This window comes from Monodon monoceros, unplaced genomic scaffold, assembly GCF_005190385.1.
Source record: "Monodon monoceros isolate NGI ecotype Baffin Bay Population unplaced genomic scaffold, NGI_Narwhal_1 Super_Scaffold_3, whole genome shotgun sequence".
NCBI classification, from domain to species: domain Eukaryota; kingdom Metazoa; phylum Chordata; class Mammalia; order Artiodactyla; family Monodontidae; genus Monodon; species Monodon monoceros.
The window spans coordinates 95,263,929-95,283,044 of record NW_021703780.1 but is presented as its reverse complement, the minus strand read 5'-3'; the positions used below and the strand labels follow the sequence as shown (position 1 = coordinate 95,283,044).

The 19,116-nt window shown below is 41.4% G+C and overlaps 1 protein-coding gene across 14 annotated transcripts in view; it reads right to left on the bottom strand.

Annotated features, from left to right (window-relative positions):
• Positions 1 to 899: 899 nt before the first annotated feature.
• Positions 900 to 19,116, bottom strand: part of SETD5 (SET domain containing 5) — an 82,142-nt gene continuing 63,925 nt past the window's right edge. For 8 of the 14 annotated variants that reach the window (XM_029244069.1, XM_029244072.1, XM_029244079.1 and 5 more), the window contains 7 exons: positions 13,775 to 14,019; positions 10,717 to 10,773; positions 8,350 to 8,820; positions 5,450 to 5,748; positions 4,430 to 4,563; positions 3,866 to 3,954; positions 2,511 to 3,533 (listed from right to left, as the gene is read on the bottom strand). In XM_029244069.1, coding sequence (XP_029099902.1) covers positions 2,925 to 3,533; positions 3,866 to 3,954; positions 4,430 to 4,563; positions 5,450 to 5,748; positions 8,350 to 8,820; positions 10,717 to 10,773; positions 13,775 to 14,019 — 1,904 coding nt within the window. In that variant the 3' untranslated portion in view covers positions 2,511 to 2,924. Of the gene's footprint in view, positions 3,534 to 3,865; positions 3,955 to 4,429; positions 4,564 to 5,449; positions 5,749 to 8,349; positions 8,821 to 10,716; positions 10,774 to 13,774; positions 14,020 to 19,116 lie in introns of all 14 variants that reach the window. The other 6 variants (XM_029244070.1, XM_029244074.1, XM_029244076.1 and 3 more) reach the window with 2 other exon arrangements.

Here is a 19,116-nt window from a genome sequence, read left to right as displayed (position 1 = left end):
CGTAGGAGTAGGGAAAAGTTATAGAGGAACACCATCTCCTTCAATAACTATGCTTTTTCTCCAAGCTGTTTCCTTTATTCATCTTCAGCACAGGAACCTTTCTGTCTCTGAGCCTCATAGCAGGTTATGAAGGCTGTGCTGATGAACTGATAATCAGTGTAGTTTCAAAGTAAATGGCCTACTCCATTTGGACAATAGTGCATTTTTTTCTTCAGGGTGACCTTTAGTAAACAGAGAACCATGCACCATCAAAATGATGCCTGAAGGCTAAAAAGCCCAGACTGCTTTTTAAGGCAAGAACTGGTATGATATACTTTTCCTGCTAGTTAAGTGATTTCTAGTCAAAGCATCTCTAGCTATCTCTTTTTGTTTCCTGGGTAAACTGCAAAATTTCCAAGACTGTCAGTTGGAGCCTGCCATTTAGAAGAGAGAAATCTTGGACACATTATATCCTCTGAAACTAATAAAAAATTATAGAATGGGAATAATATACCTACCTTAACATATTCTAAGGATGAATGAGACAACCAATGACATAAATGGAAGAGCCTGGTTAACTGTGAAGTTGTATACAAGGTGCACTTGCTTATTTCTTTAATACAGTTCAGCTTCTAATATTTATATCACATCGAAAGCAACGTACCTAGTAATAGAGAAGGAGGCTGTCTTATCTTCATATTCCCAGCACCTTACATATAGCCTAGCACTCAGTAAAGGATTATAGCCTGATCTTAATCATAAAATGGTGAAGGAAGATCAGTCTGTATTCCTGACCCCATTATAGACAAAACAACACCAAGAGCACAGTCTCCTGAATGTGGGTCCATCTTTGCTCTCTTCAAGTAAGGACAGCGTTAGGAAAACCAGGCAAGCCAAGGTCGCAGAACTGGACAAAGAAGTTCTCAACTTATGATTATTATGGTTAAGAATTTTATTATCAAAATTATTACATCTCTTGTGAAAGTTCAAATGTTACAGCAAGGTGTAAACACTCCACTTGAGAAAGAAGTGATACTTCTTCCCTTCCAAGAGTCCCCCCCCCCCCCCCCCCCCCCCCCCCCCCAGAGGTCTGGTCTTGACAGCACCCTGCCCACACAGAGTGGCTGGGGTCTCTGCACGTGCCAGGCAGGGTGAGGGCCGCCTGCCCGCTGGCCTCTCCCCTCAGTCAAAAGCCAAGGGGAGAATGCAAACCCCAGCCCAAATGGAGAGACATTTACATACGTTTTATATAATATACAAAGAAACCAGCATCCCAGGCAACATGATTTCCACTCCCAACGCTCTCCCAGACTGATGGGTTTGTGGGGGAAACAAAAAGAAAAGTATTCTGCTGAAGTCTCAGCATTAAAAAAAAATCTCCCCTCATTTGAGCAAACACCTGATTTCAATTTTGAAAAAGTGAAATTTTGTAACAGTCACACACAAAGAGAGAAGACTGTGCATATGATAGTTGTAGGAGAGGGTAGAAAGAAAGGGGATGTAAGAGGCTGAGGGAAAAAAGGAGAAAACAAACTGGAGGGAAGGAAGGAGGGAGACTCACAGTATTATCTTGTCCAAAAGAAAGAAGTAAGGTCCACTGCAGCACCAGGGATTACACCTGTCAGATATCTGCTACCCCTACCATGGTTATAACTGAATACAAAATTAGATAAATAAAAACACGCCGGATATTACAGTAAACAAGTGAAAGAAATAAGCTGGCAACCGTATGGAATTTAAAAAGATTGTGTACCCCACCTGGCTGGCTCCAGGGCTCCTGCAGGGGTGTACAACAGGCACAATGCACTGATGGGGAGAAGCCAGTCTGCTCTCATCTCTCATCCAGAACAGTGTTATTAGGTATGTGGGTGGCTTTATAACACTCTCACCTGGGCCACTCTCAAATAAGCATCTCCCAAAGAAACGTGGGACATGCCACACACAATCACAGTCCTGTCGGTGCCATTCCACAAATGTATCTTTCCACTCTTACCCTGCAGTCACGAGTGCATGCTCCCCAATCATGGAGGCAGTCCTACTCAGGGGATCGTCAACTCCTGATTAATTGGGAGTAGAAAAAATAAAATTCAAAGAATTCCCTAACCACCTGGGACCCTTCCTAATCAAATTTATTGCCAAAAGCTGATAAGTACCAATGCAATTGGCCCATCTCAGTTATATCTCTTTTCTTTGCCTACTTACTTCATAGATTACTGAGCTGTGAAATAGCTTGGGGAAGGCGAGTGGGATGGTACCAGCTGGGGGCTCAGACAATCTACTAGGACAATCTGCTCCTGAATAATCAAGAGTTGACCATGAGCTCTTCCTCAGAGATCCAGGCACCCCTCAGTCAAAGCACACTCCAAGCTTCACTATCCCCGCCTCTTTCTTGGTGTTTCTAAGACAAAGGTAAGGAATATTCTTGGGTGGACACATCTTGGCCAGATAACTGCTTTTGGAATGGTTGTCTTATATACCTACCTTTTTTCTTAAGTGCATAAAACCCTAACACTACTCAGATGGCTTGGGGCTTTGAGATTGGCTCTTCTCACCATTTTTTCCTTTGAAAACTTTTTTTTTGATTTAAAAAGATGTCCTCACTGCACAAGTGACTACAGGATACAGGCAAGGATGGGAGACGGAGGCTTCAACACAACTCATTGCACTTAGAACCATTACTAACCGAAACACCATTTGCTTGTCAACAATGTACCCTTAACAGCAGGGAGAAACTTCTTCATAGTCTCTGCTTCAGACAAGATTTACATCTTTCTCCAAGGCCAGAGCCAGTCACGACCACAAGTCTTGTTTCTTGTTGACCAGACCCAATCCTCTGGCACCTTGTACCCCCTCCCCCAGCAATATGCTCGGCCTAGGTTCCAGAGGCAGCTGGAAGGAAGCAGCTATGGGCTCATTCAAGTTCTGTTTGCCCAAATCCAGAAGCCCTAGGAAAGTCCTGTCTGAGTCTTGACCCCTGACCCCTGCAGTGGCTGGAGCCGGTACTGGTGCACACCCCCACTCCCTCGATGTGGGTAGTGCTGTGAATTGGAAACCGCAGATACCCTGGAGGCCTGGTAGGCAGCTGACTGCCCAGCACTGGGCAGACTGATAGTCCGGAAGTCTGATGGCAATGACGACCTAGAGTTCTGAGGAAAGGAGGTGGAACTCAGAGTTCCTGTGCTGGACTGGGAAACCGAGTCTGAGGTCGGCGAGTCTGAGGGGCCCTGCGGGGTAGGGCTAGCAGCACTAGAAGGGCAGCTCCTCCTTGGAAGACTGCTGCCGGTGCTGTTTCCAGAATGTGGCTGGCTGCTATAATACCCTGGTGTCCCCGTAAATGGGGCCAACGAGTCTGTGGACACAGGGTGGGCAGGGCTGGAATAGGACGTGGAAGAGAGGGAGGATTCTGAAGAACCATGAGAAGGGGGGTTCCCAGGTCTCAGTGCAGTAGTTCGATAACTGTATCCCGGAGACTGGGTGGGATGTCCTCTAAAGGGGGAGGAACTCTGTTGAAGGAGGCTTTGTGATTCTGTCCGTGGACTATCACACTGCAGGAGCTAGAAAGAGTTGGGAGGAAAACATAAGGAGGTGAAAAAGTCCCTATTTAAGCCATTTAGGCTTGTGAATATTTAAAATATCCTACTTTTTCTTCATCTTCTTAAACATTTGTTCTTTTTAGGATACCAAGGACAGTAAGATGGTGTCTTTGGTCACTAATTTTTCTGGCATGATTTATCACCTGAAGGTGACCAGATGATGACTTATTTCCAAAGCTGCTGAAACTATATGCAAAGACGGCATCTCAACTGCAAAGGACGGCCCGGATCACAAAACACTTGGAACCCAGAACACATTCCTATGCCCAGAGATGAGCACTTTCTTGTCTCACCTGGTAGCTGTATCTGGAAGGGCTGTAAACGGCTGCTCCTTTAGAGAGTGCTGAGCTCAGTGTCTCTGGGCCTTCACCATCTGCAGGGTCTGGAAGGTAATACAAAATCAACTTATTTTCTTAGAATAAGTGTGAGAGATCCATTGTTCATTCAAATCACCAATGCCAGCACCAACCCATGCCGCTCTCTTTCTGACAAATCAGGTGAGTGCAGCATGCCAGAAGGGCAAAAGGAGTGGTTAATTATGGGGTGTTTTAAATGCCTGATCTGATTTCTGTCTCCTTTTTTCTCTTCGTCCTGCATCAAGGTGATTCCCAGGGCTTTGGAGAGATGAGTTACATAAAGGTATCCTTTGGGAAAAAAGAGCAGACAAAGAGCAAGCAATGCTAGATCTTAAGAATGCTGTAGCCCAAAAGAGTGAAAGCAAGACTGAGCTGGAACTCTGCATACAGGGGAGCCCAACTGCATAAGAAATGGACTCACCTCAGCCCAGCATTTGATGTGCATTGTGTAGAGCCTGGCTCGTGTCCCTGTACCTGGTTGGCAGAAGGCCATTGGCTCACCTGAGTCTTTTTCTGTGATGTTACTCTCCCACGTGGGAGAAGGCTCTCCTTTTTGGGCCACCCTCACACTGCTTCGGAGGACCTTGGGGATGCTCCCTCCTTCTCGGAGTCGTTCCACTGATGTGGGAACCATCCTGTGAAGGCAATAGGGTGTGGAGGTTTATGCCACAGGACTTTAGAGATAAGAGTCTGGAACAAACAAAGCTCTGACAAAAACTGTACAATGTTTTCTCTTAGAACACCCTCTTTTTAAACATTATTTTCTTCAGGACCAATTTAAAACAAGGTATTTTCTCTGCCTCAAACTATGTCAGGCACTTAAGAATAAACACTTCTAAAGAAAAATAGCAATTAAGGAAAAGGGGGATTTGAAGCTGTTTACTTCTTTTAACCTCCATCTTGAAATGCTAATTTTCTCTTCTGTGAACTCATGTGACTGGCACGTGGTAGCAGTTTGTTTCACAGATGAATGAACGTTACTCCCTTGAGCCATGTCTCTCCTTTCTCAGACCTCATTTCTTCAGTTCAAGATCCCTAAAATGCCTCATTCTTTATTTCACTCATTTGATACTCAGTACTTGACATTAGTATTATTTATTTGCGTTGTCCCCTAAACCAGACAAATCCTTTCAGAACGTGTCACATCTCTCTGTATATTCTAGCCGTGTGGAACTGAGATATCTGTTGTTAATTTAAGGGGAACTGAGCTCAAATCCTGACTTACCTTTCACACGAAATGAGAAAATAGAAGAGGCAGTGTTAGTGCCCAGCAAAAAAAATAACTCCACTGTGTCCACAGCTATATGCCATCCAACATGGTGTTTTGCAGGCTCGGTGGCAATTCTTTGCTTCTGTAGGGCTGGTGGATTGTGGCTGATACTATTAAATCAGCTGAATAGGGTAGATAGCACTGTTGGCTGGCTTTCTCAGATAAGTGTTTCCATACATCTTAGGTAAAGAGCCTAGATGTTTACTTCCCTCCTGAATTTAATCATTAAAAAGCATCGAACATAAACTTACCACCTACTGCTGATACTCTCTTGAGGTCTGCAGTGAGATGAAGTGCCTCTGGAATCCGATGGGCTTACGGCCTCCAAATGAGACATAGAGGAATGAGATGGGGAGAACTTTTTGTGAGGGGAAGATGGGGTTCGGGCTGAGGATCCCTGCACACCATGGGCACCAGTGTCAGAAAGTGAGTTACTGCTGCCTTGCCCAGCTCCTGCAGACTTGCTTTTGCTCTGTGTAGAGTCACCTCCCCCACCAGCAGAATTTTCCTTGGCTTCCTGTTTCCGTTTGCGGTACTCCAGCAGGGATACCTAGGAAGGAAAAAAGAAATAGGACCCTAGCTAGACATCATTAGTGGATCACTAGCAATGGGGAGAGAAGATGGAATCCTAGTAAACTGCTAGCAAGCCATGCAAACAAAGCAGGCACCAACAGGTGACTTTTTCCAATGTGAGAGAGACCTGAGCACAGCTACTTATTTAAATCAGTCAGAAACTGGTAAGGAAAAGAGAATATACTAGGAGATGGCATTTTTGAAAAATGGTATTCACCAGTAGATCTCAACCTTTATTCTGCCTTCAGAAAAACCTGTGAGATTACAGTTCCCTTCAATAAAAGTGTGCTATCATAGCTATTTGGAACAACGGTAGCACCCAGAAAAGGGAAGGTGAAGAGCTGGGAGTCTGTGTAGTTTGAAAAAGTCTCCTAGGTGATTCTGATAGCTCCTCCTCACTCCCCAGAAATCCCTAGTTAGTTGTTTAAAAAAACAAAACGAAACACACACACACACACACACAAACAAAAAGAAAAAGCCAATGCTTCAGTGTTTTTAAATATGCTCAAATTTTCAAGATATATCCAGGGATTTATTAATGTTACTGTTTTACACATAGAGAAACTAGTGTAAAAGGAGAAAGGAAATGATTTCCTGTTTATATTTTAGCAAGCCAGCTCTAGAAAGCCTGTACTTGGAAACTTCTCCTCGATCTGCCATTCTCTGCCTTATTCTTTCCTGACGGCCACAACAAAACCCTCCTCCCTGCCCTGCCTAGTACACCTCCTCTCTGCTGTTACAGCACACAGTGCTTACACTGCCTGTCTACCTATTACAATGTCTTGTATGCTTGTAAACTGTCATGTTCTACAAGGGCAAAGACCAAGTTTATTTGGCTTTTTATCTTTAACATACAGTGCAGAACTTGGTTGATAGCAGGTGCTCAACAATATTTCTGAAATAACAGGTCATGATTTCAAAGACGGCATGATTTCAATCACTTCTGCACATAATAAATGAAACCATGATTTCAATCACTTTTGCACATAATAAATGAAACCAGAAATCCAAAGACTGTTTCCACTTTTGTTCCTGCTAGTCAGTGCTGTTGATGCAACAGTATTCTAAACCCAGTGCTATTTTTTTTTGGCTGCGCCTCGCAGCATGTGGGATCTTTGTTCCCCAACCAGGGTTGGATCCGTAGTGAAAGCACGGTGTCCTAACCACCGGACCACCAGGGAATTTTCCCCGCAATGCTATTTTGTTACAAATTATCTGCCAGTGTTTCCTCCTTCTTTTATCCACTTAGGGCTCTCATTTATCTGTTCAAATGTAAAATATAATGAAAACACAAATTAAGACAATTTTGTGTATGCATTTTCTACAGACAATCATGGAAAGGGGTTAATAATAAATTCTGTTAACGTATTTCACTGTAATGCAAAGACAAAAAGCCACTAGGCTACATTTGAACAAGAGTACCACAGACATTTTGCAATTATGTGAGACTGTCACATACACACACAACATTAAACACCTCTAGCTCTGACCAGTAAATGGAAGTTGCTGTGACAACTCAAAAATACTCCTATGCATTTCCAAATGCCCTTAGTTGAAAACCACTGACATAAAAAAAGCACACTTTTGGCTTTGTAATTTATAGACCAGGCATCACCTACAAGTCAAGCCCCAAACCAGATCTCTGCGACCTGGCCCTGCCCACCTCTGTATTCTCCTCCTGACTATCCCCACTATTCACCTGCCACCATAGCAACATTCAACTGCAACCACATCACATCCCTGCTGCCCACTCAATGGAGTGTCACAGTTACTTGTTCTGCTCTCTCTTCTGTAAGATCTTCACCCCCTCAATTTGTTGGCTGATTGATTCCTACTTCCTGTTTTGAGATGAGACAAATCAGTGACCTGTCACCTTGCACTCTACCACCCCTCAAACTTGGCTATGAACCTCTTGTTTGTTCTCAAGTACCCTCCACATATCCGACTTGGTCAGATTTCCTGTTAAGTTGTTCTCATCACATCTGAACAACTCCTTTCTCATCATTAGTACAATTATCTGCTAAGCTCAGTCTGACTTGCTATAAGCTCCATTAGAGCGGAACCTAGGAGGCAATATAGCATGGTGGCAATAAGAGCATGCAATCTGGAATCAGACAGACCTGGGTAGTGTCCTGGCTCTTCCATATACTAGCTGTGTGACCATGGCAAGTTACTCAACTTGCCTAAGTTTCATCATCTACAAAATGGGAAATTACCCATCTTACAGGATTATTGTGAGGTTAAATGCATAAGAAGAGCTTAACAGTGCCTAGAACATGAAAAGTACTATATAAAACATGTAAGTAGCATTATTCTTTTTCACTGCTTTATCCTTTGAATTGCCTACCCACGTGTATGGCACATACATGGTAGGCATTTGAATTTGCTTAACATTTACAACACTCATCAAATTATATTAAAACAGTCTTTCACTAGACATGCCAAGAGACTGTCTTACTTATCTTCATTTTCCTCACACTGAGAACAGTGCTGAAAACACAGTGGTAACTCAGTAAATATCTGTTGAATTATTCAGTTAAAGTTCTTCAAAAGAGCCTATAAAATGTGAAACACTTACCTTTTTCCTCTGTGGTGGGTTCTGGGGGGCAGATGGGACTCCCTCACAAGCCCTTTCGCCACCAGGTGACATGGATCCACGAGAGAGGTCTTTCATAAAACCATGCTCATATCTGCTGGGAAACCCTTCTGCAGGGGAACAATAGCCCCCATCCAAATGTAAAGGCTTCCTATCCCCTACTAGGGGAGACCCTCGATACAATCCATCTGCTCGAGGCATAGCGTTCAATGGGGAGTAGGCATACATCAAGTTAAACTCTGTCCGAAATGTCTGGTCCGAGTTTCTCACAAGGGTCTGATGTCCATCTCCACTCCTGCTTGTAAAGCCAGTCTCAGAGGTGGGTCCGACAGAGGGATGAGGAGCCAGGTCAGAATGACCCGAGCTTATCAGGGAAGGTCTGTCAGCACAGCTGTTAGTGTTGGAGTCAAGGTAGCCTACTTTTGTCAAGTCCAGGTCTTTTCGGTGACAAAGCTGAAAGAATAAAAATCAACGGAGACATGGGGTAGAGGAGAAAGGAAAAAGTCAAAGGGCAGAAAAGAAGGGAAGTGAGGGGGCACAGGTGAATAAGAATAGGTAAGAGGGACGAAAGCAGAAGAGAGAAAGCCATTAACATCTGTAAAGGTCCCATGTAATACCAGTGTATACACGCCAGATTACCAAAGAATCCTGGCCTTCCCCAAATTGTTTTAAAGTCTTTCTGGAGGAGAATACTGGGAAAGTCAGAATTAGATAACTGGCCAAATGTGACTATTTTGCCTGCTTAGCCTTTCATCAGGTTTGCTGAGTCACCGTGCACTACATTCAGGGACTGGCAGTATAATTAGGGATTACCTGAGCCCCATGGAGCCACAGAGGTGAGAATAGTGTCTTAAGATAACTGGCTTCTGGTGTTATTCATTTCTAAACTAATATTGATGGAAGGTGGGAGGAGGGAAAAGGGTGAAAGAAAGTAGAAAGTAGACGAAAAGTCAAGTATTTAAGTTACTGGTTCAGGAAAGAAGAATGGTATTAGTTAACGACATCAACCAACCAGTTCTTCACTCACTTTCACTATTAAGTATGTATTTCTCATAAAACTTTCTGGCCACTCAATTATTCTTTTTGCATCCTCTAACGTATGTTAACATACCACAAGACCACTAATGCTCATCACTGCAGAGCATCTGAAATGCTGAAACGTACCAAAAATAAACCCATCTACTTGGTCATCATTACCTCCTAACATCAAGATTTTCTGCCACTGTGTCAGCTATAGCTAACTCTCTAGAAAGAATAGTACCAGAAACCCAGATGACACACCATGTCAGCCTCCAAATTATGCTATCTTAGAATCTTTAGCAACTGAGGGAGAGCTTTACATTCCTTACAAAATAGAGTAAAAAACACCCAGAAGACCTCTAGTACACTAGAATACAATCTTCTTCAGTTTCACATTGATCTATAAAATCCTACTGATTCAGAATTTGGTCACCTGTCACTGATTTTAGCACTAACTTTTTACTGGAAGGGTGTGGGGTTAACAGTTTAGTTAATTTCTGAAAGGTTATGAGAGACTATAACTTTCTCTTTAAGAGGAAAAAGGCTCCATGTGGATTCATGGAGTTAATCATTACTACGTTTGTCCAAATCTTTTAACAGTTAAGAAACTCTAGCACTAAAATCTGAATTTAACATCTCCATAGCAGTAGGATTTGATATTCTAAGAGATACCATTTGTACAGCAACCATTTCCCAAGCACTGCAGAATGGAGCCCTGAGTCACAGAAGCCATGGGCTGACTTAAGCTGAGAGGCATGACTCTTTCTAAAGAAGCTGCTTAATCTATCAACCAAAGCTCAGAACATCCAGTTAAACAGCTGTCAGATTAACCCGGGAATAAGGCATAAATCACTGCCTAACTTTTCCAATATAAGCTGCTCCTTTATCAGCCCAAGATAATAAAGATCAAAAAACAGCTCCTACCAACTGTTGATATAACCCTCCTTATTTAACAAACACACTGTTAGACTTTCTTTAACAAGGTTCCCACCGCATCTTCAGCTCCTTTAAACTTGATTTCTAGATTCTATTCTTTAAGAAAACTCTTCAGCCATACCCTTCCCCCCCCCCCCCCCCCAAAAAACAAAAAAAAAACCCCCCCCACACACACACACACAACTACTTCATTTTCCTCCATCTACATTGAGAGTTCTGAGTAACCACAGGCACACATGGGAAGATTCATTCAACTTACAGTGACCAATCGGCCACCCTCCAGCCCATCGCCCCATTCACTCAGATCCCCCAGCCCTCCCCACACAGGCAGGAGCACACTCATGCACACTCACTCTCAGCCTCCAAGTGTGATTGAGATGGTGTGATAACTACCTCGGGTGACAGGGACTCGGGCCTATTCGCAGGGGAACTCTCAGGGGAGGATATGTTCTAGAGGAGGAAAAGCATCTTGTTATTCATCTACTCAAAGAAGCAAAACAAAACAAACAAAAAATAAAGCAAAAAAAAGCAAGCATAGATGGTTAGCCACAAATTTTGGGGGGTGGGGCAGGGAGAAGGGTAAGAAGGCACAAGGGAAATGTTCAAATGCAGAATTCATCTCGATGGACAGAATGACTTGTTAAAATGCTTCCTGGCGTCTTTGAAAGCATTTAAGGATAAACTGGTTATGTATCATGCTGTAAGTAAACATCTCAAGCAGATACCAAGAGTTAAATTGGTAAGATTTTACACTATTACAGTATATGTCTTACTATGTTAGAAGAGATTTCCTACAGTACTTGTTATTGAGGGGCACCCTACCACTCATTCCTCATGCTTAGGGGCACCTTTTCTCTTCACCCCACACCCTATTCTGAATGTCACATTTCCTCAATTCTCCTGTGTGACTCAGGCCTGCCACCATTACCCAGGGAAACTGCTTAGCATGTTGGGGGCTGACAGGGCTAGGAAGATGGCCAGTTCCTCTTGAATGACAGTTGCAGAAGTTATGATTGATGGATTCTCTAGCTCATAGGCTAGATGGTTCTTAACATAATCCAACTGGATCTGACCACCCCCACTAAGGTTCTTCCGATATTAAAATCCACTGTACTTTGAGGAATAGAGGGAAAAAAGAAAAGAAAAGAAAAGAAAAAAACGGCAGATGTGTACACTTCCAGTCTCTGGTCCTAAACAGGGCTACCATTAGGGCGGCTTTTGCATGAGGCAGCACTCCCGTATGAAACAGGAACTGGGCAGTAAGTTCAGATGGGAAGGTATGAAGGGTAAAAAGCAGAGAACGACAGTGCTAGCTGTGACAAGGATTCAGGGGCAAGGTAGGGGAGGGCCTCTAATATCACAGGCTCTGGACAGCTGTGGCCTGGGTGGCTGGCCCATCCTGGGGCAGGAAATGAGGCTGTTTTAGCAGAGCAGGGGTACTGGTGTTCACTTTATTTGGTGGGGTGGTAGTATGTGCGAGATGGATAGTGGGGTATGGCTCTCCAGGCAGGAAGACAAGGGAAGCGTTATTCTGCTGGAAAGGAGGGGTTCATTAAACTTGGCCTCTCAATGTTGCTTTCACTTTTTTTTTGATGCTTCCCTTTCCTCATGATCTTGCTTCTCTTCTACTACATGTCTTTTCAACTCATTCCCTTAGCATTTCTCACTTTCCTCCTTTCAAAAATATTCTTCCCCCAACCAAGCTGATCTTTACTTGTGACACCTTTCTGCTATTTCTCTGTGTCATAGTCTTGGATGGAAATAAGGCTCCCCACCTCCCCATACTAGAATATAGGAAAGAGTATAGCAATTAAAATGGTGATAAAGATGGTTGGGATGATGAAATCTGTTTTTTGAATTGATGAAAAAGGCCAAATTTTCTTAGTTAAATCATGAGACTAAAACAGTGAAAACATGCACTGAACTTTTTGAAAGGATAGGCTACTTAATGTATTATGTTTTCTTTCCCTCCTGGTATCCTAACATTATGCTTAGACTACGCATCACTAAAATGATCTCTGATTTAAAAAAATAGAAAATAAAAACACCTTACATTTGCATAGAATTTCAGTTATCCAAAACGCTGCAAGGGGTAGGAAATACACTGAGTGCTAAACCCGGATGTTCTAGATGGCAACCCACCTTCTAATTTCACCTTTAATTATAATAAAGTATGAAATTCTACTCCTAGAATCTACTGCCTCCCAGTGAGAACGTCCTCTCACGAAATTTTACCATCAAACTTTGGCTGCTAAATGAAAAATCAACTGCAGTTAGATCCAAGTAAAGTTAGTAAGGCCCATATCAGCTGTTTTGCTATCTGACTAAAAAGAACGCCACAGGGAATTTGGTAAAGGGTAACTTCCCTAGAAATCAAATGTAACCAGAAGGTTCTGTTCGCCTTCTCAAAAAGGTTTGCTCCAAAAGTAAGTTAATATGGTCGAGTTCAGGTACAGAATACAGCTGTCTCTTACTTTCAAGGTTGCTAAGTTTCCTCTTTCTGAGTTAGTCATTTAAAGGTTCAGGTCTTTTAAATCTCCATGCTCTCATAAAAACTGAATAGGTAGGATGGCACTGATTAGAACATTCACCTTTATCAAAGAACACATCTGGAAAAGTGCAAGGTAGGGTCAGAGGTGAGTGTTTAGTCATCAGAACAAATTTTTCTGAGAAGGAATAGATAGTGTCTGTTTAATTATAAATCAAAGCAACATGCGATAGATGAGGTTTTTTTTTTAACGCACGCACACGGATTCTATTCAGTAAAGCTGCTGTCACTCAAACTTGAATACTAAAGCAATTCAGAAGTAAGTTTTTGAAACAGCTGACCAGAGAGCGAGTGTAATAAATCTGGTTCTTATAAATGCATGTTGCTAGGCTCTTTCTACTTCTCATTCCTAACACATGAGGAGAAGGAAAAGTAATCTGGGAATGAAAAAAACCCCTAAATTGCCATAAACCATACCTCAGTGCTTTCTAAATCTGTTTACTTAGGCACACGAGAATGCAAAATAACAGAATGCAAAATAACAGACACTTCACTTATTTAAAGGCCTAGAAATGGAGGCACAACCAATCAGTATAACCTGAGCTCTCAGGCAGGTGTCATTAATGGTTACTAAGCAGCTAGAGGCCTATTTTAACCAAGGTATACAGTAAAGATAAAGATCTAGCACGATTACCACCTAAAGTAATGGAGGTTGATGAATTGCATGCAAAAGATAAGATGAGTGTCACCTGTGGGAGCACTATTCCTATTTTGGGAAGTATGGGGACTGCCAAGATGAGAGGCTACCAGGTAATAGGTCACAATGACCCTGAGGTTTCCCATTCTCTTGCTAAGATGGGCGAAGAACATGGTAAAGAAACATTTGGAGTGATGTATTTGAAATGAGGAGGTGCAAATAATGATTTTCATATTCAGCACTCCCGACAACCAAACCCAAATCACCTCAAATTGCAGAGGAGTATTGCAGCGACTAGCAGTAGTAAGAGACGTGACTGGTGAGAACATGAGGCTGTATCCATTTCGACACTCCTCTTCTGGGTGAGATGGGCCAGGTGTGGTCAGCTGGGGGCTCTTTGAGCCTGGATTGGGAGGGGGTGGTGTGACTGGAGAAAGAGGCCGCAGTAACTTGGTAACATTCTGCTCCATCAGATAGCGAGATTTCCATTTCTTTAATGGGCTCAACAAGTCTGTGAAATACAAAGCTTGGATGAGAGGTCTGAAATTACATCCTCAACGGCTGCTTCATAGTGAAGCCATTATTAATCTCTAGCCCACAATGGCTGGTAACTCCACTTTTGCCTCATCCCATTGTTATCTCCTGCAATCAAACCAAAAGCCCAAAGACTTTTTAATTGTCACACTTACAGTAATTCTCAAAATTCTCTACCTCCCAGAAAATCACCAGATGAATTTGACCCTTCTGATAACTAATCCCTGGAGCTAATTTAATCTCTTGTAGTGGAAAATATAAATTTAGTTTTTTCACACTGAATTTCTGAACATCTCTAATCTCTTTGCTAAAATCACCCTCTACTGAATTGCCACGTCACCAGCTCAGTTTCAAGCTTTTATGTATTTTTGCCATTCTTTAGCAGCTCTTTATGTAATATTCTGTTTTAGTAGGAAAGGGTTACACATGATTAGTTGATCCTTGTTGAGCCCTTAGTTTTATAGTGCTTCAAGTGTGAAATCATTTCTACAGAAACTTCTCCCAATCATTTTCAAAAAGTAGGGTGGTACTCTTTTTCTGATTGGAATATCCTACTTTCTACTGTACACTTCTTAGTTCCACTTAGAAAGGAAGTTAATATACTATAAATTTTACTGACCACTCAGGCCAATGCACCTGTCTCACTTTCTCAAAGGAAAAATCTATTTTTATTCGTTTACAGTTCAAAGCTATTCATTTACTAAATACCTACAATATGGAAACCACTGAATCAGGTAAGTGGGGGAAAATGGTTATCATGTATTCTATTTTAAATGAGTTTACAAATGTGTAAGAAAAAGAAAACATATATAAAATGTGTAATATAAGTTTAAGAACCTCAACAGAGGTGATCATACTGCTATGTTAGTAAAAAAAAAAAAAAAATGCTTTTAAGTGCTTATTACGCACCAGGCACTATACTACGTGCTTTATGTGAATTATCAGATGTAATTTGAGTAACTCTATAAACCCAGTACTATTATTATCCCCACTTTACAGATAAGGAATTTGATGTATAAAGAGAGAAAGACTAGGTCACCTGGTTCCCATCTACATTTTTAATCATTAGGTTAAATTATACCCCCAAGGCTTGGTGGAAGGAGTGACATTTACCCCAAGTCTTTGAGGAAAAGTTTTCGGACAGTAATCAGAGCTGTGCTTGAGAAAGATTCTCCTGGTAGCAATGGTTAGGATGAGAATGGACACTGGGAAACTATTTGGAGTTATTGAAGTAAACAGAAAGAGTTATGAGGCTTGAACTAGGGCAGTAGAGGTTGAAGCAGAGACAAGAAATAAAAGCAAAAAACACTGGAGATACATATTTCTCCTTTCATATATATAAAAATTAAAAAAATTTCCTAGATTAGAAGTATATTTCTATTTTCCTTCTGTTCCAGATACTCATTTTTCTTTTCTCCTTTTGAAAAGTGCCTAGGTATAAACAAACAAACATGTGATTCATGACTTATAGTTAGGTTTATATATTTTGAGAGTCTTAAACAGTGAATCTTTCAAAAGACTGCTATACTGCTAGGTCCAACGCTGTAACTACTAAAGGTAATTATGTAAGTGATAAAGTTGATTGTAGAAAAGTTATAAAGTTCAGATGAACTCTCCCACCCCCCAAATCAACTTAAAGGTCATTCATTTAAAATATATTTACTGAGTACTTATTATGATATATTCAACAAGAGACCTGACACCTGCCCTCATGAGGTTTATGGGCCAGTGGTAATCTGCGTACTTTTTTCTATGAACGGCACTATATTTACAAAATTGTTTTTTTCAAGTTTCATTTTTCTTCTTTTTGCCATACACAGCTATCAAATTTCATGTGGTTAAACCTATCTTTTATGGTTTTTTACCTTTACTCAAATAATTCCCAAGGTTATCTAAACAAACACCCACATATTGAAACATATACATAACTTGAAATCATATCCACAAATTAATTCATTGTTAATATGCTGGTGTATTTTCATCTAGAACTCTTTCCTGACATGTCCTTACTCACCCTGTCTAAATCACACTGGACAATAACCTACTATTTTCAATCAGAAATACATAGTAAAAATCCTTCCATTACAATGACAAAAATGTTACAATTATATTTTAATTTTATTAATAGTCTTGGGCTACACAATGTTTTATATTTTTATTTAGTCAAATATATCAACCATTTCCTTTATTTTCTGCCTCTGATGTCATGTTTTTGTCACCCCACCCCAAGACAATAAAAATACTGACGAATTTTCCCTTTATCTCCATGTTTAATTTTTGAATTCAACTCAGAACATATAGTAGTTTGGGTACTAGTATGTTCTATCCTTTTCACAGGCCAAATGGCTAGCATATTCTTCCAAATTCTTTTGTAATTACAGAATAATCATATTTCTCTATTGATTTGAAATATGACATTTTTCCGACTAGATACTGGGTTTAGTTCTGAATGTTATTCTGTACACTTTTTAGTAAAATTGTTTGGGCAATTCCAGTTATTCTACTCTAGCTCTCCAAAATATTTTGCCTATTCTAGCACACTTGTTCATGTCAATGAACTGTAGAAATCAGTTGTCAACTATGCTGATACTGGGACTTCCCTGCAGTCCAGTGGTTGGGACTTTGCCTTCCAATGCAGAGGGTGCGGGTTCGATCCCTGGTCAGGGAGCTGGGATCCCACATGCCTCACGGCCAAAAAACCAAAACATAGAGCAGAAACAATATTGTAACAAATTCAATAAAGACTTTAGAAATGGTCCACATCAAAAAACAAACAACTTTAAAACAAACTAACAAACACTATGCTGATACTACCCCCTCCCCAAGGCTGACTGGGGTTGTATTAAATTCATGAGTAATTTGTCAAGAATTCTAACTGAGCACCGTGGCACGATCTTTTAGCTACTCATGCCTTCATTTATATTCCTCCTCCTCATTATTATTATTATTTTGGCTCCGCTGCGCAGCTTGTGGGATCTTAGTTCCCTGACTAGGTATTGAACCCAGGCCCGCAGCTGTGAGAGTGTGGAGTTCTAACCACTGGACCGCCAAGGAATTCCTTATATTCCTCTTCATTATAGATCTGCCACATTTCTAATTAGGTTTATTCTCCAGTGTTCACTATCTTCTGTTACCACTGTGAACTGGATGTATTTCTCCCTGTGTATTACCTAAATGTTATTGCTAACATGTAAGAAAATGTTTACATATTTTTGTACCCAGCTACCCTATTGATCTCTACCAGTTTTTCAGTTAATTCTCTTGGCTTTTCCAGGTAGAGCAGCATATTATTTGTATACAATGGCAACAAATACATCCTCTTTACCAAAACTTTTATCTCATAGATTTTCTTTTTGGTAATCAGTTTGGGTAACAATTCTAGATGTTGTTATATAAGAATGGTAATACTGGGATAAGTTGATAACCAATTTAAAAGTTTAATCTAACTAGTTTTCACCAGGAAACATAACTGGCAATTGTTTTCAGATAGATGTAAAATAAAAAATCATTCAGTATGTTATTAGATTTATCATTAAATTCACAGTTACTGTGCTATTACTCCCCCTTCTCCATTTGGCTGGCTAATAAATTATATGAATAAAATTTCAAATACTGAACCAACCACCTTTACATTCCACGGAAAAATTTTATTTCATCATAATATACTATTCTTTTAATATTCTTACAGATTCAAGATTCAGATCAGTGAAATCTAATTCAAAAGTAGTACTGTGCTATTTTTTGGAGGTTAATTTGATAAAATAGAGCAAAAAATTTAATGCTACCCTATAGTATTCCACCAAAAGTATGTGTAATAGAAGATAAACCACAAATTCTAACATTTCTTTATTTGTTGAAACCCAGGTTGTTTTTATCCTGCATGTGTTTGCAATTAATAATTCCATGACTAACACTTCGTATAAAAATTTTGGTCCACACCTATTTCTACAGAACAAGTACCTAGAACAACAACTACCAGGTTAAGGAATGAATTTTTAAAATGCATGACAGGGACTTCCCTGGTGGTGCAGTGGTTAAGAATCCACCTGCCAATGCAGGGGACACAGGTTTGAGCCCTGGTCCGGGAAGATCCCACATGCCGCGCAGCAACTAAACCTGTGCGCCACAACTACTGAGCCTGCGCTCTAGAGCCCGGGAGCCACAACTACTGAGCCCACACGCCTAGAGCCTGTGCTCTGCAAGAAGAGAAGCCACTGCAATGAGAAACCGCGCACTGCAAGGAAGAGTAGCTCCCACTTGCCGCAACTAGAGAAAAGCCTGTGCACAGCAACAAAGATCCAATGCAGCCAAAAAAAATAAATAAACTAAAAAAATAAAATGCATGATAAATCTTACCAAATTGCTAGTAGGGGTATTACTTCCCTGTCATATATATATATATATATTTTTTTTTTTTTTTTTTGCGGTACGCGGGCCTCTCACTGTTGTAGCCTCTCCCATTGCGGAGCACAGGCTCCGGGCGCGTAGGCTCAGCGGCCATGGCTCACGGGCCCAGCCACTCCGCGGTGTGTGGGATCTTCCCGGACCGGGACACGAACCCGTGTCCCCTGCATCGGCAGGCGGACTCTCAACCGCTGCGCCACCAGGGAAGCCCTTCCCTGTCATTTTTGTTGCAAATCCTTTCTCCCAATATTTTTGTCCTCTATTAATTCAGAGAACTAAGGACATAGAAACATTGTTTATTTAACTTTAATTTAAAAACATGGGGGCTTCCCTGGTGGCGCGGCGGTTGAGAGTCCGCCTGCCGATGCAGGGTACACGGGTTCGTGACCTGGTCTGGGAATATCCCACACGCCGTGGAGTGGCTAGGCCCGTGAGCCACGGCCGCTGAGCCTGCCCGTCTGGAGCCTGTGCTCCGCAACGGGAGAGGCCACAACAGTGAGAGGCCCGCGTACCGCAAAAACAAAAACAAAACCCCAAACACTGAATGCACATAGAATTTACTTTGGCAAAGATCTAAATCTTTCTCATCCCCCATGCAAGTAAAAATTCCAGAATAATTTACCAAATCTTTCACTTACATAAGGCCTGCTTCTGGCTATTCTGTTCCATA